The sequence below is a fragment of the Boleophthalmus pectinirostris genome, unplaced genomic scaffold, assembly GCF_026225935.1.
Source record: "Boleophthalmus pectinirostris isolate CB_2022bp ecotype Guang Dong unplaced genomic scaffold, ASM2622593v1 HiC_scaffold_14, whole genome shotgun sequence".
NCBI lineage: Eukaryota > Metazoa > Chordata > Actinopteri > Gobiiformes > Gobiidae > Boleophthalmus > Boleophthalmus pectinirostris.
The window spans coordinates 13,312,850-13,332,586 of record NW_026571047.1 but is presented as its reverse complement, the minus strand read 5'-3'; the positions used below and the strand labels follow the sequence as shown (position 1 = coordinate 13,332,586).

The window sequence follows — 19,737 nt, the reverse complement described above, 5'->3', positions numbered from 1 at the left end:
AAATTAATATTTAGTCATACAAACAAAACAATATGTAACAACAATATGTTGATCTGCTCCAAACCCATCCTTCAGTGTGTGTGGCACCTGTTTGAAGGCCTGGCAGATCTGAGCCAGGTTCCTGGTAACTAGCTGTAGAACTGGTCTACTATACAATACATGTACATAGGTGTGAAATAATGAGTACTGAGACTGAAAATGACAGAAAAACACTTGGGAAAACATGTAAATAAATTACCTAATGCAGCTTTCAGTTTTAGTTGATTTTTCCATATATTACCCCGTCGGTTCTGCTGCATCACCAGGTAAACATCAGGGACACCATAAACTCTGTAATGCAACTAATTATTATCAGTGTTCACTTCTTCCTTTTATTTCCCTCTTTTATATTGTATTACCTCTATATAGTTCTAGAGTTCCTTACTACAAACACACACTCACTATTCAAAGCTTTTAAAAGTCAGTCACTTTTCTTTTGGTCTTGTCAACATTCAGGAGCAGATGGTTTGTCTGGGAACACTCCACAAAATTTGCAATCAGTGTCCTGTACTCCAGCTCCTGTCCATCCCCAATAGTATAGTACAGTATAGTGTTGTATTATCGTATACGGTTCATAGAGCATGGAACATCATAAATATGCAAATGACTTTGATTGGTCGTCCACAGATTATAACGGTTATAAGGAAGTGATAGGCGGGGCAAAGGTCTGTGTGGTTTCAAGGCTGAAAAAGAGAAGCAACTATTTACTTAGTTGCTTCCTAATAGGAGAGCTCAGAGGTTACATAGGGAGGATATGCTTGAGAATTAAAAGTCAACACATTGGGATCAGCCTACTGTCACCTGTACAAGACTGCCACCATCTTTAAACCAGATCTAGCTATGCTTTCAGGTTAATAGTCTACAATGGATTTTTTTACTTTTAGATTCAGTGCTTATGACTTGCTGTTGGTGTTCTGTCTGTGTCCATTTTGGGTAAGTCCTTGGCCTATCTTTACATAATTTTTTGTAGGCAAATAAATTATTATTTCATCAAATGGTACTTGGTGTGTATTGGTAGATTCAGTTGTGGTCTTGCGTCAGTAGAATTTAGTTCAGTAAAACATTATGGAGTTTGGAGTTTTTATGATGGCTGTATATGAAGCACGTTTATTCCCAGATGTAGTTATCAGGTTTTTTTTTTACTTCCTCCAAAGGAAAACAAATGAGGAAATGCTCAGAGTGGACAGTGGCTTTACAGGCAATATTTCTACTTTAAAGTTCTTTTTAGATGTTCTTATTTCTCAGTTCGTACAAAATTAATTTGCCTTTGGTCATGTTCTAATGTTGGACTGAACAATTTTGAGTAATAAATTCACGTTCTCATTTTCAGTTATTGTTATTTGCTTTTAAGTTGTCTTAAAAAGAGACTTAATATGCTTTCACACCTTGTATATAAGTAACAAAATCAAGTAATACAATAAATTGAAAGCATTTTTTAAACACACAAACACATTTTAAAGGGGCACTATGTAACTTTTTCTGCTTCTCTCCCTGAAGATGTTATTACCATACATTGCCTCAAATGTTTCACAGAGTGGTATTGTATTTAATGTATTTATATTATTATGGAAACAAGTGGATGATGCTACCAGGCCAACTTACAGGTCAGGTTGACAAACAATTAAATTACAAATGCAAATGGCAAAATGGTTCTTTCCTAGTGAAAAAGTCAAAAGTCCTTTTCCACCAATGCATTATAGCAGTCTGTTTTATGTCAGATGCCCTTTCACATATAGTTTAACCCTTTTAATTTATTTATACTTGGAATCTACCCTAAAATGTAATCTTTGTAACTACTTCTGGTAGTAGTATTGTTTACATATTAGTAATCTTTTCTAATGAATAAAGATGTCTCTAGGTGAATTCCTGTTGCTAAAGAGCTCACAGACTGACACAGTGGCCGGTGAATTTGATATATTTTCACAGCTTAACCATTGTGAAAACTTTTGGGTTTTTTTGTCACTAGAGGGCCACTGACTGCACGACTGTGACAGCAACAACAGAAACAACAGTAACCAACCCGCCAACCACAGCCTTATCATGTGAGAAGAATAGTGCTACTTGGTTGTAAATGGCTAAAAAAATCTAAAAGTCTAAAAAATATATATTATTCTATTTTGTATCTTTGCAGCACCTGCTGATGTGAACAATGTCACTGTTGTGCATCAAACAGAAAATTCTGTAACCATAAAATTTGATAAGGTTAATGGAATCAATGAGTATAATTTGACTTATATCAATGACACATTCCAGTCAAAAATCATTACATGGGATAATGACAATCCAGCTGTGTATACTGTGGAATACCTAATGCCTGCTCAGAAATATAACATGACTTTATATTCTCAGCAAGGGGGCTTTCAAAGCTCTGGATATCCATTTAATGCAAAAACAGGTAACAGACATTTCATATACATAACTGTTACTATTGTGGTCTGTTATACTATTGACATTATTGTCTCCATTTCAGCTCCTGAAAATGTTGTAGATTTTAGACCAGTTAATCAAAATGAAAGTAGCATAACCCTCATCTGGACAAAGACATCAGGCGATCCTCTGTTCATTTTTTACTTTAATGGAACAGAGGAAAACATCAGTGATGAGCCAAAGGTAGTGACAGATCTAAAAAGTGGCACTGAATACAGTTTCACTCTGTACAGTGTGTTTGAAGACATTCGAAGTACTGGGGCCAATCTGACTGCTAGCACTGGTAAGTTTGCTTTACTTAAAACCGTCACTATTGTGGTCTGTGGTACTATTGACACATTATTGTCTCCATTTCAGCTCCTAAAAATGTTGCAGATTTTAGGCAGGTTAATCAAAATGAAAGTAGCATAACCCTCAACTGGACAAAGACGTCAGATGATTCTCAGTTGATTTTTAACTTTAATGGAACAGAGAAAAACATCACTGATGAGCAAAAGGTAGTGACAGATCTAAAAAGTGGCACCGAATACAGTTTCACTCTATACAGTGTGTTTAATGACATTCGAAGTACTGGGGCCAATCTGACTGCTAGCACTGGTAAGTTTCCTTTACTTAAAAATATAAAACACAAAAAATATTTATAACATTTTCTTTTTTTTTCTATAGCTCCTTCCAAAGTGAACGGTTTTGATAGAGTCTCAGAAAATGAGACGAGTATAACTTTGAAATGGGAGAATGACCCAAAAATCAATTACATTTTAATGAAGTTTAATGAAACAGAGAAGAACTTCACTGCACTGGGCTTTGAAAATATAACCGAATACACAGTCACAAGCCTCAATGACACCACAATATACAACTTTACCCTTTTTACTGTTTTTCGAAACATATTAGGCGATGGAGTGACCATCAGTGCCGCCACACGTAAGACTGCACATTATTTTTAAGCCATGACAAATTTAAAATAAGAACAATATTCAGTTCTTTCTTTCATCTATGTGTCAAGGGTGCTGTGCTGTACTGTATGCTGTTTTGATCACATATATACTTGCTTTCTAGGTCCTCGTGATGCGACTGCCTTCAAAGTACAAAACCGAACAAACAGTAGTATAACTCTAGAGTGGAAAAAAGTGGGTGATATCCAGGACTATGAAATTGACTATGACTCAAAGAGAGAGTCAGTAAATCCATCCTCAGGAAATGTGGAAACATATATTGCTAAGAATCTTCAAAGTGGCACAATATACAGATTTCGTTTGTATACTAAACTTGCCAATATCTCAAGCAATGGAGTTTTATTGGAAGCACCCACAGGTACCACTAACTATGCTTGTTTTTAGTCAATGTTATATGCACTAAAAATCTAATACTTGCTCTTTTATTTTGTATCAGCTCCTTCTCCAGTGTCTTCAGTAAAAGCAGTACAACGAACTTTGAATACAATAACTCTGAAATTGGAGAGTGTAAAAGAAAATTGGAGCTGCCTTGTAGACTCTGATGGCACTGCTGGATGTTCAAATACCTCAGATGGAAATTCAGTTTACTGCACTGTAAAATCTCTGAAAGCTGGCACTCTCTATTCATTTAGTATTAAAACAGTATTCGAGAAAATAGAAAGTACACCTATTCAATATAACACAGTAACAGGTACGGTGATTCTTTCTGTAAATAATTTAAATACATTGAATTCATATTAAATAACTGTCTGTGCCTTTGTAGTTATAGACTGTTCCGTAGTTGACTGGCAGGTTAAAGGGACGTCGATCGTAGGATTGGTTGAGGGTGAGTTCACAAACGCAACTGTTTCCAATGGCTCACTGCATCTCAACTCTGGCTCCAATAAGCAAATAGAATTCACTGGCCTTTACCCTGGAGCAAACTATACCATGAAGCTGATGTATGAAGAGCTAGAGCAGTGCAATTACATATTCAATACCAGTAAGTACTACCTTGTACACAGACATTCATACACTCACTGGCTACTTTTATGGATACACCTTTGTTTGTCTATTCACAATTTCAACTGGACCAGTCTGAAACAGAACGTGTATGAACAAAAAGTGATTTCAAACACTCATGCCATTTCATTTCACCCCACAATGTTCCGTTCAAGGCCACTTCCTTTTTTTTTGTCACCTTCACCATTCTATTTTTACAAATGACATCTTTTTATATGATTTGTCTATGGTAGATACATGGTAATATATTACTAACTGTCAAAGCTCTTTTTCCCTATTAAATCCATGTTTTATATGTTTCATTCTATATGTAATTTATTGGTGACTTGGGAATTGTGATCATGTTATGTTATTTTAAATGGCATTTTCATAAAAGATATTTACAAAATCCAATGTTTTAATTTAAATTTGTATTATTAACAAACAAACTTGTTAAACATACTTGCCCACCATCTGTTAAGTAGAGCTTGGTATCATCTGAAACCCAGGAGTATGATGAATGCAGTACAAATTATTCAAAATAAGCACAATACAAAACATTAAAATAATAGGATGCTCTGTCTGAATGTGTGAAATTATTTAAAATACTTGCTTACATTTTTGTATATGTTGTACTGTGTAATTTAATAATTTATTCTTTAGTTCCCCCTAGATTGACTGCGAAGTGTAAGAACTGGAATGCTGGTTATTCAGTCTATATTGAATGGGACAGTCCAAGTGGTGTCTGGGATTCAGTTGAAATCATTGTCTCCAATAATGTGCATAACGTGAAAGAAAATAAGTCCTATGCTGTAATAAAAAATGTACAACCGGCCAAAAAATATCAAGTAAACATTTCCTCAATATCTGGACGACAGAGAAGCAGCCCTTTTATTTTTACATGTGCCACTGATGCCAGGGGTGAGTTTCATTGTCATACTATTCTTCTATATTTCGTACAATCATTGCCTGTATATCTGTACAACTGATGTGATGATGTGGTTTGATTATAGGAGTCATTGCAGGAGCTTTCTTTGGTGTATTTATTTTTGTTGTTCTGGTCTGCGTGGTTGCCTTCATTATGTTAAGAAGACCTGACATATTTAGGTTGGCAGAATGACTGCTATCATCTATCAATCATTTACTAAATCAGTAAATTACTCTTTATTTCTTCCCAGCAGTCATAAGAAGTTATCAAATGGTGGAGCCAAGACCATAGTAAAAAAGTGTGTTTAAACATTTATCTTAAAGTTAACCATTTATTTCATTTTATGCAAATGTTGTTAATAATATTTTAGGCGTATACCTTTGGAAAAGTTTCCTGGTCACTTCAATGAGTTAAGTGCAGATGAAAATAAAGGATTCAGCCTAGATTATGAGGTTTGTAATATTTATTATATTCTTTTTATTTATTTTGTCCTGACCGGGGTGAACTTTACAGAGCTCTTATTGTCCAGTGGTGATCTAAATTTCCTGTTACCTGCTACTGAAAATTACACTCAATACATGCTGTTTCATCTGTTAGGTAGTATTTATTTTTGACCTTCACATGTAATTTCTCATGCAGGAACTTGCTAGTGTTGGGACAGAGCAGACCCAGAATGCAGCAACAACACCAGAAAACAAACCAAAAAATCGCTTCATCAATGTTTTGCCATGTAAGTAGGCTATTTGTTAATAACTGTACAAAGCATAGATCTTCACTGGGTGGCAATACAGGTGTGAATCACTTTGCTCACAATCTAGATGACCGAAGCCGTGTAAAACTGACTTCATCTCCTCAAAGTGACTACATAAATGCCAACTACATGCCTGTACGTATTCAGATGTATACCAACAGATATGGCCATAACCTGCCGGTGAATAATTATGACTTTTTGATTGCTAGGGTTACAATAGCGATAGAGAATTCATCGCAGCCCAAGGCCCTTTGCCATCCACAGTCAATGACTTCTGGAGAATGATCTGGGAGCAGAAAGTGAGAGGCATTATCATGGTAACCAATTGCACTGAGGGAGGACGGGTAAGAGACAAATTTAAGAGAGCTTTAAAAACACGTTGACAACTGTTTTAATTGTATTTTATTTCTCTCCAGGTTAAATGTGAACAGTACTGGCCTGATAGCAACCCTCGTCAGTGTGGAGATTTCGAGGTGTTCACAACTTCTGAGAAGAAGTTGCCTGACTGGACACTCAGGGAATTTACAGTGAAACATGTAGGTTTAAATGTGTTTGTGGTGTTAAGCAGGCAAAGCAATAAGATCTCCATGGAGACAAACAGGTGCAGGCCTTCCACTAGAAAGCTACATATTGCCCCTTTATTATATTCTGCTATTACTGAACATGTAAAATTCTTCCCACAAGGTTTTATATAGGACATAGACTTACAAGCTCTGTTAGACTAGAAATAGACGGTGCCATCATCTCTCCTGTTGTTTTTGCAGAGTCGCACCTTGGAGGAGCGGACAGTGAAGCATTTCCACTTCACAGCCTGGCCAGACCACGGAGTCCCACAGGGAACACAAGTTCTGATTGAGTTCAGGGAGCTGGTTAGACAACACATGCAGACAGAAGCTGCAGGGACGCCTACAGTGGTCCACTGCAGGTACAGTTTGTCAGACACAAATATATTATCTCCTGTTTATGATGGAGAACAAACCTGGATTTTTGGGTGCATTATTGTTAACTAGGGATGGGCATGATTAGTCGATTAATCGATAATTGATCATTAAGAATTTCATCGATTACGTATATTTTTATCGACAAACCGAGTGTAGGTTGCTGTGCGTAGCGTGACCAAACAGGGGTCCGTACATGTGTCTCTCTGCACTCAGAAGGAGCGAGCAAACACAAACAGTCGGTCAGTCTGCAACGTACCGAAGTGCATATGCGTATTTAAAGATGACTTGTACAAGAAATTCCACACTTTCCGTTCCGGTCGGGACAAGTGTGAGTCCTTGTGCACAGTGTACAAAGCAGCACATATGTTTCGGTGTCCAGTGGGAAAAAGCTTTACCAGGTGAGAGTCGCGCAATGTCGATGACGAGTCCCCACCTCCCGTACGGTGTCCTGGTTTTGACAAACGCAAATATGGTCACACTAACCTGTATTCCACTGAGTCGTGTCTTTTAATCCGACAGAAATTGACTGCATCAACGCACAAGAGCTGGAGTTTTTTATCTTCGCTGAGTTTATGCAAATTAGCGATGCGGTTTTAAGTTTCGTTTCTGTGAGGGTTGCGCAAAACTGAACTAAACACATTATAATAAACGGGCTGATGTGGCTCTAGAGTGGTTACCGTTTATTTGTCGTAAAGTTGAATTTATTTATGCAGATTAGGAGTGCAGCTAGTAATAATAATGATGATCATTTTAATATAAAAACGTTAATGATTAATCGATAATCGATCGTTAATTCTCTCGACGATCGATTAAGAAAATTTCATCGAATGCCCATCCCTATTGTTAACATCATCAATGTATTTATTTGGTTAATAAACTAGGTGTGCTGATAAGAACAAGTGCCCTTTGAAACTAGATCTCAACTCTCTTTTTTGTGACAGTGCTGGAGTGGGGAGGACAGGTACTATAATAGCATTGGACGTGTTGCTGCAGCAGATGCAAAAAGAAAAAGCAGTTGACATTTACGGCTTTGTGCATAAGATGCGCCTAAACCGACCACACATGGTACAAACTGAGGTAAATTTTATTAACAAATGATGTTAATCTGTTGGTTTAAGGAAGTGTTTGCCATAAAAGAGTTCTACATATTAAAGCTTCCTCTTTTTATGCTTTTGCAGTCACAGTATGTGTTTCTACATCAGTGCATCCTGGACTGTCTGATGAAGAATGAAAAGCATGATGAAAATATCTATGAGAACGAACTGATCTATGCAAATGCCACTGCACTCAGGGAATTTCAGAACAACATGAATAAATCTTAATCTTATGTGAAAAGTGAAGCACTTTTTAAGCATTTAATTCATGCTGTTATTAAGTGGATTGTACTGTAGTATTAACTGGATGTTTCTCTGGACATTTACTTAAAAGAACAAAATCAACTACTGACAGAAAAATGAAGAAATATGGATTAACTGCAGAATACTACAATTAAAATATAAGCATTGTTATAATTCCTGGCATTTCACGGTTCATACTGCATAGGACCAATGAATGTCTTGTTTTAAGAACTGTTTTGTTTCTGTAACAAATATTATTTTATTTAACAATAATTACAAAACAATATTTTATGGTGTCTGAGAAACTTCTTTTGTGAAAACTTGTGATTGTGGATTGTGTCTGAGTAGCCATAATTAACATCTCCTTTGCTGCTTGTTCACATTGCTTACACTTCCTTCTCGGTTCTCAGTTCACTTTGTGCATCATCGGTGCATGAAGGAGTAGAAAACACTCTGTTGATGAGTTCTTGCCTTGCATTTAGAGCTGCACTGCTCACTTCTAAAGTCCCACAGTGCTGTTTACCTGGATACACAGGTTCAGAACCAACTGGTAGTGACGGCACTGAAAACTTCTTAGCAATGTTGTGAAGTACACAGCAGGCTCTGATAATATTGGCCTTTTGGTCTAGACAGTTTTCCTTTGCAAATCCGAGCTGCAGCAACACCTTGAAGCGCCTCATGAGGCAGCTGAGGGTGGCCCACATGATGCCCAGGATCTTTGCGTGAGCCTCGTTGAATCGGATCTCGCACTCATTGGACGGGTCTGTTACAGAAGTCAGTACATGTTTGCTCTGGACATAGCCTTTACCAGCTAAAACGAAAAAAAGAACACACATTACCCACAATTGTTTTTTTTTTTTTTTCACATTGCTGTTATCTCTGGGCCCATATAGGACGATAGTGTATCAGTTGTTATTACTAAGTATTTTATTTCAAATTGGGAGTCAAATAGGCATAACTGTGGTATATGACAGAAATTTTGAATATAAAAAATGTAGGGGAACTCGCCTATTAACCAATATGTTCCATAGTTGCCCTCCTCTATCTCTTTCCCTTTGACTGAAGACGTCCACATCTCCTGCTCAGGCGTGCTGCCCACTTCACACTTCTCAACACACAAGATATTTCCATCAGAATCGCATATGATTTGGCTCACCACCGCAGTGTAACCAAGCGGACTGAAAAAGGTCCGGTAGTCCTCCTTATCATAGGGAGACACTCGCACCCGAAAATGCGGCGATGCCAGGATGCCCAGAACGTTGGGAATGCCACATATTGCTTCTATATTAGATGCGACTGTAGCTTTAGCCTCCTCCGTTTCGGGTAAAGAGACAAACTTCTCTGTCATTTCAGAGATTTTCCCAGATACCAGACTGATGATGGCAGGGCAGTGTGTGTGAGTGAGTCCCAGTTTGGTCAGGAGAGATGCTGAGGATATACCGTGTGCGTAATAGTTCAATGTTACCATAACCAAAGCGTCAACCGAGAGCGGAGGATGCTTTGGCGAGACATCGTGCATACAGGCGCGGATAGAGTCCACAATAAACATGAGGCACGGTCTGGTGAGGTGAAACAGATTAAACAAAGCTTCATCATCAAATTCATCAAAGCAGCTTGAAACCTCGTCGTCTTCGTCGTCAATTAGCGCCTCGTACGCAGCCAACAACATCGGCAGAGGGTACGCCATCTTTGTCCGGTTTGTGGCTTCCCAGAGGATATTTAGATTTGCGGGCTGATAAGTCAATTAACGGGAATGAGTAGAGCTAAAATGTAAATATGCAGCTGTGAAAGAAATGCAGCGGAAGTCTTTAGTTCCTGTGCAGAAATTTTTTACCGCCCTCCAGTGGCAAGCGAATGTTCATTCAACAAAACAGCGCAGTACACATGACTTTTTCGTATCTTTTACTTCTCAACTTTATTTTCACTACACATTTGCGTTTATTAGAAAGATGAAGATTTTACTCTCTGGAATACATTCGTGTATTTTAATGCTTAAGGAAAACATAAAACCACTTTCTCATCCAAGGTCAAACATCCAAACAATCCATTCACAGTGTTAAGTCAAATTACCTTGACAAATCAAATCAGAATAAATGCTACAGCAGTTAACCATGTGTTAAAGAACACATATTAATACATCAGTTTCTGTTCCTCTTTTAGCCGTTCCTGTAGGTATGAATGAATGTGTAAACCAAATACAGGAACACACACTTCTGTATAAATAACAATTACTTTAATGAGATATATTAATTACATGTAGACTGCATACATTTTTCTGGTGAAGGTAAGACACCTGCTTGTCTCCAGGGAGATGTTTACCTGTAATGTTCCACCGTATGACATTAAATGTACCCAGCATTTGATTTTTTAAAGAAGTTTCACTGCTCGAAATTATACCGTAATATATCATAAAATAGGCATTCTTACTATGAGTGGGCTCACCTCTAAAGATCTGACCTGTAAATGGGCACTGGTGTTACCACCTGCTTTTGTTAACTGACATCAGTGTAATGTCATGCTGTGGAATGTTTCTGAAAAAGCAGCTGGAACCAATCAGGTTTTACATCTTCCATCTACTGGTAATAAAAAAAACAAATACATATACAGATGGGAGCATTAAGGGAGACAAAAGAATGCATGAAAATATAACAAAATCATCTTCCGCTTGCTGATGGTGGAGATAAATAAAACATATTATTTATATCACTTATGGAAACATCCTTTAGTCTTGGCACTCCTCCCTTCTCATATGCTTCTGGTTTCTGGCTTTGAGCATACACATCTGTAATGAATTGAATACAATACATGAATGCTTTTTATACAACTAATTTCTGCCATGTTTGTCTTTTTCTTTACCTGTGATGTTGTCCACTGCATCTAGTGGAGCTGTATTGTTCATGTTCACTCCAAAAAGAACAACTACAAAAACAACTAACCCAACCAGAAAATAGATAGGGGCAGCCAGGACCCAGTACCTTAACACAAAGCAATTAAGTTAGAAAAGCACATTTTCTAAATCCAGGGTGACAAACTACTTACTTTTGGGGCCAGTAAGTCAGGCCAATAAAATGAAGCCACTCTTCTGGCACAAAAGCCCACACACAATAGAGAACTGAGGAGAGAGAACATACAAAGTCAAAATTGATAGAATATTTTGTTAATTATTTTGTAATCACATAGCATCACAACATTCATGATTAATATCACAAGTGAAATTATATTTTTAACAATATAAAATGGTGCAATTTTATTCAGCTTCAAAGAAAACATGCTGGCTGCTTTAATATGGCGAGTGTGAAAACCCAACCTCAAACAGCGATTATGTGGATCATACATCAAATTCTAGATGCCATAATTTCAGATATGGTTATGAGCCTGTATAACTCTAGTTTAAGGCCGATAAACATACTTACAGAAAGCAAACTCTGAGCCTAGGAAAAGAACAAAGCCATAAATGCCCCTTTCAGGAACAGGAGAGGGAGAGTTTTCCACCATATTAATCTGGAATTATGAAAACAGGATGTTACTGCGTTAATAATGAGTGGACAGTACAACTACATGCATACAATGTAAATAATCCTCGAAAACACGTGTCTCTGTGTCGTAGCATTAAGGCTGAGGAGACATCTGGGTCAATAAATAAATGTAAATTAAGTGCTTAAATGATTTCTCCACTCACCAAACCCACGCAGCTCGTTGCAATACAGCGGCCGATGAGAAACATGTACCAAGAAAGGTTCCGTATCAGAAGTAACGTTATATTAAAGCACACAGGATGTAATTTGGACTGCTGCTAATATTGAATTCGGTTTAAATTTGATAGATGAAAATTTACAATAGAAAGTCACGACTATGTCTGTGGTTTAAACAAGGTAAACATTGAGCAAGTTAAAAGCGAATAGTTGCTCACACTCGGACACATGTCATTGTTACACGGTGGGAACGTACACATTTCAGCATGGCTTTAGAGATGATCAACTTTGTCTTCTAATTTGTTTTTCATAGCAATTTTTAAAATGCGCAGTCATTTATGTAGTTATTTTATCACTTTGGTTTGACCAAACATTATATTCGTTCGTTTGTTCAAGATTAGCGAAGAGTGCAGCTAAAGCATCGTGGAAATATAGCTTGCATCTGCTCTGTATCTTACCCAAATATAACAGATAATTTTGTTAGATATTTACAATGTCAGCGATTGTGTCAACAAGTAGCAGCCACGGACAGAAGCCCAAAGGTGACAAGAAAAATAAGACCGTTAAAAAGAAAAAGAAAGAACTCTGTATAAATTTTAAGAAGAAAAAATCTCAAGAAAAGCAACATCAGAAAAGCCATATAGCCTACCAGATATTACCACCAGCAGATGCTCAACAGTTTTCTGCCAACTGGAAAACATTACAAGAGGTAAAAATTTATATTTGTTTTCACTAAATCATCAGTTATTAGACAATTATGTAATTCTTTTATAAAGATGTTAAAGAAGCATCCAGAGAAACCACAGCGACAGAATGGTGCTCCTAAGGAGAAATCTACAAAAAATTCTACTATTAATGACAAGGGGATCCACCAGAAAAGGGACTTTGTGAAACCTGCAAAGAAGATTGTTAAGAGCAGTTCTGCTAAAGACCTAACTGTGAACAATGACCCTGTTCATGAGACCAGTAGAACTTCCATTGCTACAAAGAAAAGAAAATTGGACTTAAAGAATACACAGGGCAAAAAACAAGAATCAAAAAAACTTAAAACAGAGACCAAAACAAAGAAGCCCACAGAGTAAGTAAACCTCAATGTTGTTAGTGTAAAAAAAAAAAAAAAAAAAAGGGTAATCTAAGTTTCATTAATATTATTTTGATTGCAGAGAGGACATCTGGTTTGATGATGTTGACCCTGATGACATGGAGGCAACGGTAGGAGCAGAAGCAGCAGAAATCATGAGGAAGAAACTGGGAATTCACCAGAGTAAGGATGTGGAGAATGCACTGGTCAAAGAGAAGGCATTTGAAGGGTAAGAGAGTCAGTCTATTTCACAATCATGATAGCCGATGTCATGGTAAACAGTCAACCTCATAGCAAAGGAGATACTCAGTTCTTTTGGTGGACTCAAGCAATCTGACCAGAACTGAAGAGGCAACTTGGATGACTTGTGGATGAGCAAATTTTGTCCAGTTGACAGAACTGAATTTCTCCTTTGCTATTTATCCCACCTAGACGACTAAGCAATTACACAAACACTGAGCAACCTCAAGCTATATAATGTGTCACAACACTGATGAAAATTACATGTTTAGAAAGCAATATTAAAAGGGATTATTAATGAGCATGACTGTTATTGTTATTTTTTTCTCACTGTACATTTACCTCTAATATTAAAAAAATGTAACATACCAACTCATAAATGAGTGAAACATTATTAGTGTGTGTGTTTGTGTGTTTGTTTACTCACAGCCTGACAAAAGCTGTAGCCATTGACTGTGAGATGGTTGGAGTTGGTCCAGATGGAGAGGACAGCATCTTGGCTCGTGTTTCTCTCGTAAACCAGTTTGGGAAATGTATTTATGACAAGTATGTAAAACCAACGGAAAAGGTGACTGATTACAGAACGCATGTCAGTGGGATACGGCCAGAGGACATCAAAGATGGTAAGACCTAACCTCACTGTAAAATAATGGTTTTGTTCATATAAATATTATTCTATTATAACATTGATTGTGTGTTGTAGGTGAGGATATAGACACAGTGCGCAAAGAAGTTGCTGAAATCCTACGAGGCCGAATTGTGGTTGGCCATGCCATCCACAATGACTTGAAGGTAGCCAACTTGTTATATCTAAAGAAGTAGCATTCTTAAGGTTGAAGTAATAACAGAACATTCAATTTTCAGATTCTACTTTTGGATCATCCGAAAAAGAAAATCAGGGATACACAGAAGTATGAGGCTTTTAAGAAAATGGCAAAGGTAAATTTGACAAAAAATGTTTAGCAACATCTGTTTAACACGGTCATCTATATAATTATATAGATATTTAGCTTCTCCTTTTCGTGCCAATTTGATTAATCTTTGGTACAATCATATCTCTAGGGTCTCAGCAAATCCTGAATTGATTAGAGAATAATTTAGAAAATAATATAATAGTGGTAATACATACATGGAGCCAGGCCTGGGGTGGGTGCTCGCCAGCGAGCGCCTGGTGGCCGAGCCTCCCCCCACGGGGCTCGGCCGGGCTCAGCCCGAAGGAGCGACGTGGGGCCGTCCTCACGTGGGCCCACCACCCGCAGGAGGATCCATATGGGGCCGGTGCAGAGAGATCTGGGCAGCAGTCGACGGCGGGGGCCTCGGCGACCGGATCTCCGGACATGGAGACTAGCTCTGGGGACATGGAATGTCACCTCGCTGGGGGGTAAGGAGCCTGACCTTGTGCGGGAGGTTGAGCGTTACCGACTAGATATAGTCGGCCTCACCTCCACGCACAGTTTGGGCTCTGGAACCCAACTCCTTGAGAGGGGCTGGACTCTCCATTTCTCTGGCGTTGGCCGCGGGGAGCGGCGGCGGGCTGGTGTGGGCCTGCTCATTGCCCCACAGCTCAGTCGCTGTGTGTTGGAGTTCACCCCGGTGAACGAGAGGGTCGCGTCCCTGCGCCTTCGGGTCGGGGACAGGTCTCTCACTGTGGTGTCGGCCTACGGGCCGAACAGCAGTGCAGAGTACCCGGCCTTCTTGGAGTCCTTGGGAGGGGTACTAGACAGTGCACCGACCGGGGACTCCGTTGTTCTCCTGGGGGACTTCAACGCCCACGTGGGCAACGACAGTGACACTTGGAGAGGGGTGATTGGGAGGAACGGCCTCCCCGATCTGAACCCGAGTGGTGTTTTGTTATTGGACTTCTGTGCTAGTCACAGTTTGTCCATAACAAACACCATGTTCGAGCACAAGGGTGTCCATAAGTGCACGTGGCACCAGGACACCCTAGGCCGGAGGTCGATGATCGACTTTGTCGTCGTGTCATCTGATCTCCGGCCGCGTGTCTTGGACACTCGGGTGAAGAGAGGGGCTGAGCTGTCAACTGATCACCACCTGGTTGTGAGTTGGGTTCGCTGGCGGAGGAGGAAGCCGGAAAGACCTGGCAGGCCCAAGCGTGTAGTGAGGGTCTGTTGGGAACGTCTGGCGGAGCCCTCTGTCAGAGGGACCTTCAACTCGCACCTCCGGGAGGACTTCTCCCGGATTCCGGGGGAGGCTGGAGATATGGAGTCCGAGTGGGCTTCATTCTCGGCCTCTATTGTCAATGCAGCTGCTCGGAGCTGTGGGCGTAAGGTCTGTGGTGCCTGTCGCGGCGGCAACCCCAGAACCCGGTGGTGGACACCGGAAGTAAGGGATGCTGTCAAGCTGAAGAAGGAGTCCCATCGGGCCTTGCTGGCTCGGGGGGACTCCTGAGGCAGCTGACAGGTACCGGCGGGCCAAGCGTGCTGCAGCCCGTGTGGTCGCGGAGGCAAAAACTCGGAGCTGGGAGGAGTTCGGGGAGGCCATGGAGAAGGACTATCGGACGGCCTCAAAGAGATTCTGGCAAACCGTCCGGCGCCTCAGGAGGGGGAAGCAGTTCTTCACCAACACTGTTTACAGTGCGGGGGGAGAGCTGTTGACCTCGACTGGGGACGTTGTCCGGCGGTGGAAGGAATACTTTGAGGATCTCCCAATCCCACCGTCACGTCCTCCGAGGAGGAGGCCGAGGCTGGGGACTCGGAGGCGGACTCATCCATCACCCTGGCCGAAGTCACTGAGGTGGTTGGCAAGCTCCTTGGTGGCAAGGCTCCGGGGTTGGATGAGATCCGTCCTGAGTACCTGAAGTCTCTGGATGTTGTGGGGCTGTCTTGGCTGACACGCCTCTTCAACATCGCGTGGCGGTCGGGGACAGTACCTCTGGACTGGCAAACCGGGGTGGTGGTCCCTCTGTATAAGAAGGGGGACCGGAGGGTGTGTTCCAACTATAGGGGGATCACACTTCTCAGCCTTCCCGGTAAGGTCTATGCCAGGGTACTGGAGAGGAGAATCCGGCCGATAGTCGAACCTCGGATTCAGGAGGAGCAGTGTGGTTTTCGTCCTGGCCGTGGAACACTGGACCAGCTCTACACTCTCCATAGGGTGCTCGAGGGTTCATGGGAGTTTGCCCAACCAGTCCACATGTGTTTTGTGGATCTGGAGAAGGCATTCGACCGTGTCCCTCGTGGTGTCCTGTGGGGGGTGCTCTGGGAGTATGGGGTCCGGGGCCCTTTGCTAAGGGCTGTCCGGTCCCTGTATGACCGGAGCAGGAGCTGTGTTCGCATTGCCGGCAGTAAGTCAGACCTGTTCCCGGTGCATGTTGGACTCCGCCAGGGCTGCCCTTTGTCACCGGTTCTGTTCATTGTATTTATGGACAGAATTTCTAGGCGCAGTCAGGGGCCGGAGGGGGTCCGGTTTGGGGACCACAGGATTTCATCTCTGCTGTTTGCGGACGATGTTGTCCTGTTGGCTTCATCGAACCAGGACCTGCAATGTGCACTGGGGCGGTTTGCAGCCGAGTGTGAAGTGGCTGGGATGAGTATCAGCTCTTCCAAGTCCGAGGCCATGGTTCTCGACCGGAAAAAGGTGGCTTGCCCTCTCCGGGTGGGTGGGGAGTCTTTGCCTCAAGTGGAGGAGTTCAAGTATCTCGGGGTCTTGTTCACGAGTGAGGGAAGGACGGAACGTGAGATTGACAGGCGGATCGGTGCAGCTTCGGCAGTGATGCGGTCGCTGTATCGGACCGTTGTGGTGAAGAGGGAGCTGAGTCGAAAGGCGAAGCTCTCGATTTACCGGTCAGTCTTCGTTCCTACTCTCACCTATGGTCATGAGCTCTGGGTAGTGACCGAAAGGACGAGATCGCGGATACAAGCGCTCGAAATGAGTTTTCCTCCGCAGGGTGGCTGGGCGCTCCCTTAGAGATAGGGTGAGGAGCTCAGTCACACGGGAGGAGCTCGGAGTAGAGCCGCTGCTCCTCCACGTCGAGAGGAGCCAGTTGAGGTGGCTCGGGCATCTGTTCCGGATGCCTCCTGGGCGCCTCCCTCGGGAGGTGTTCCGGGCATGTCCCGCCGGGAGGAGGCCCCGGGGAAGACCCAGGACACGCTGGAGGGACTATGTCTCTCGGCTGGCCTGGGAACGCCTCGGGGTCCCCCTGGAGGAGCTGGAGGACGTGTCTGGGGTGAAGGAAGTCTGGGAGTCCCTGCTTAGGCTGCTCCCCCCGCGACCCGGCCCCGGATAAGCAGACGAAAATGGATGGATGGATGGATAATACATACAAAAATGTTAATTAGGTTGATAAAGTGGCTGCCATATTATATGCAGTGTCCCTCCATAATGGTCTAGTGTTTGATGTCTGATCTAATGTTTCTAGAGTGGTCGTCCAGCGCTGAGAGTGCTCTGTAGAGAAGTTCTAAATGTTAAAGTCCAACAAGGCGAACACTCATCTGTAAGTCAGTGCCAGCTACAAAAGATGATCATCTATTTTTCCCTCGAAATCTCAAGCTTGTCTTATGTTTACAGGTTCAAGATGCACAGGCCACTATGCGACTTTACACAACGGTGAAGAAGCAGTGGGAAGCACAGATTAAGGCAGGAATAAAGAACAAAGGCTCAGACAAAAAGAGGAGGAGAAAACCTGCTCTGAGCAAAACCACGACTGTGCAGACAGGCCTGCCCCCCTGACCGAAGGTGATGCTCGGACTCAAAAGTTTGCTTTCTTTAATAGAAACAACTAATGGCTCCCATAGATACATGCATAACTAACTGGATGAATTGGTTTGGTAATACCTTTACAATATACAGCATTTTTGTTATAAAAAGACATTGTTACGCCAAAAAGTACATTCGTCATTTTTATTTATAATCGCACCATAACATTTTATGTATATGTAACGTAACATGTTACATGTAATGCCACATACTTATTTGTTTTGTTCCAAACATTCAGCATTGGTTATGCAACAAATACATTCTTTACAAAAGTTTGTGATTTATTTCAGCCCATCTGTTTATTTATTTTAAAAAAACAAACTTATAATTGGCATTCACTCAAAAACAAAAAGTGGAGTATAAGGTGTGTGGGCAGAGACACAGGCTGTGACTATGAAAGTGCTGAAGATGCAGTGAGGTTATTGCTGCTGCAGCCACTGTGTGCCCAGGGAGTGTCCCTGTGATTTGTGCTTCATGAATGTGCCCTGCAGACTGTAAATAATGTTTCATTTCAAGGCACCAGGCAAACTAAAACTCTGTGGTCTGTGCAATGCAGCCATTAGGAATCAAATAATTTCATAATAAAACTAAAAATGTTTTAATCTTTTCTCTAAAGCTTTTTATTACTTTCAGCTGTGAGTTATGGTCTCCTTGAGTAAAACTTCTCTTTTTGAGACACTGTGTCAGAATGATTTAGTACTCAAAAGCAGATGTACTCTGTGCCCTACTTTGGAGAAAGGAAGCCCACTTGGTCTGAACTCCACCCAGGAATGAGACCATTCATAAGGAGCACTGTACCGTAGGACACCAACTGAAGGCAATCACTAGAGCTTAGCTTTCATAGACAATAATATCTATACATTTCAGGTTTTGGGCACTTTACAGTTTACAGAAAAGTTGCTGAAGTTTATCATTTGATCAACAACAGTTAACTCCCTAGTTGACTAGCTGGCTCCCTCTAGTGACCAAATGTGGTGCTCACAGTAGAATTATAATACGATATAAAATTAATAATCTATTCAACCAGAACGTGTCCATTTAATATTTTTTAACTAAGACATTCATATTTATTTTAGTAACTAAACTGATTACCTAGTAAATGTATTAAATTCAAAACATTTTACTGACTTTGGTCCCTCAGAACCTGTTGTGTGTCATTTTTTTGTCTGTAGTAGAATAGTCCACCCTATAACTGCAGCCACGATTCATCAACAATGGACAGCAAATCAATTTAGTGCCAAATCTTCTGTTTGATTTAATTTCTTAGGCCAAATGGACCTACATAATTTACCAAGATGAAACTTAAATTTATTTTCCAGCAGACAGCATGGTTTTGTGATAAATGCATAAGCTTGATTTTCTTTTACTTTGACTTCTCTATCAACCTGTCTATTTAATGTTGCAGGAAAGACATTCTACAGTTGTAGCAACAAATGATTTCTTTTCCTGAGCTGAAAAGCTTTCCTTGCTTTGACTGCCAGTGATCGGCCTAACATGGCCCTAAAAATTAAATTGCATCAATTCATTTCACAAAGCTTACAATGTAATTGGAGGCATTACCGCTGCTACTAAGCATAATACTTAGTAATTGAATAAAATGTAGCTCACAGTCTCCCATACCCCAGCTCACTGTCTGTCTGAATGATCA

General features: G+C 40.9%; 4 protein-coding genes across 6 annotated transcripts; 2 read left to right on the top strand and 2 right to left on the bottom strand.

The window, feature by feature from the left end:
* The first annotated feature begins 728 nt into the window (after positions 1-728).
* On the top strand, positions 729-8,651 carry LOC110159586 (protein tyrosine phosphatase receptor type H). Of its 2 annotated transcripts, none has more exons than XM_020924155.2 (20): positions 729-972; positions 2,006-2,081; positions 2,171-2,434; positions 2,510-2,749; positions 2,824-3,063; positions 3,133-3,390; positions 3,526-3,780; positions 3,859-4,113; positions 4,186-4,404; positions 5,067-5,324; positions 5,417-5,510; positions 5,585-5,629; positions 5,702-5,783; positions 5,971-6,061; positions 6,150-6,217; positions 6,292-6,426; positions 6,499-6,618; positions 6,847-7,007; positions 7,965-8,100; positions 8,202-8,651. In XM_020924155.2, the coding sequence occupies exons 1-20, from the start codon at positions 904-906 to the stop codon at positions 8,343-8,345; spliced, it is 3,210 nt and encodes a 1,069-aa protein (XP_020779814.2). In that variant the 5' UTR covers positions 729-903; the 3' UTR covers positions 8,346-8,651. The 2 variants fall into 2 exon arrangements, with proteins under 2 accessions (XP_020779814.2, XP_020779813.2); XM_020924154.2 differs by having other exon boundaries at positions 5,582-5,629.
* si:dkey-197c15.6 (putative nuclease HARBI1) lies at positions 8,613-10,172 on the bottom strand. Its single transcript, XM_055150168.1, has 2 exons — positions 9,369-10,172; positions 8,613-9,171 (listed from the first exon to the last, which is right to left on the bottom strand). Exons 1-2 carry the CDS (start codon positions 10,045-10,047, stop codon positions 8,747-8,749), a joined length of 1,104 nt encoding a protein of 367 aa, XP_055006143.1. The 5' UTR covers positions 10,048-10,172; the 3' UTR covers positions 8,613-8,746.
* Positions 10,173-10,249: 77 nt separating this feature from the next.
* pigp (phosphatidylinositol glycan anchor biosynthesis, class P) lies at positions 10,250-12,167 on the bottom strand. Of its 2 annotated transcripts, none has more exons than XM_020924393.2 (5): positions 12,040-12,167; positions 11,774-11,861; positions 11,400-11,472; positions 11,217-11,335; positions 10,250-11,142 (listed from the first exon to the last, which is right to left on the bottom strand). In XM_020924393.2, exons 1-5 carry the CDS (start codon positions 12,082-12,084, stop codon positions 11,015-11,017), a joined length of 453 nt encoding a protein of 150 aa, XP_020780052.2. In that variant the 5' UTR covers positions 12,085-12,167; the 3' UTR covers positions 10,250-11,014. The 2 variants fall into 2 exon arrangements, with proteins under 2 accessions (XP_020780052.2, XP_055006148.1); XM_055150173.1 differs by lacking the exon at positions 12,040-12,167 and adding an exon at positions 11,927-12,013.
* A 100-nt stretch (positions 12,168-12,267) lies between these two features.
* rexo4 (REX4 homolog, 3'-5' exonuclease) lies at positions 12,268-18,704 on the top strand. The gene is made up of 8 exons (XM_020924296.2): positions 12,268-12,761; positions 12,829-13,130; positions 13,216-13,362; positions 13,803-13,996; positions 14,077-14,165; positions 14,238-14,312; positions 17,752-17,826; positions 17,901-18,704. The coding sequence occupies exons 1-8, from the start codon at positions 12,546-12,548 to the stop codon at positions 18,060-18,062; spliced, it is 1,260 nt and encodes a 419-aa protein (XP_020779955.1). The 5' UTR covers positions 12,268-12,545; the 3' UTR covers positions 18,063-18,704.
* Positions 18,705-19,737: the final 1,033 nt, after the last annotated feature.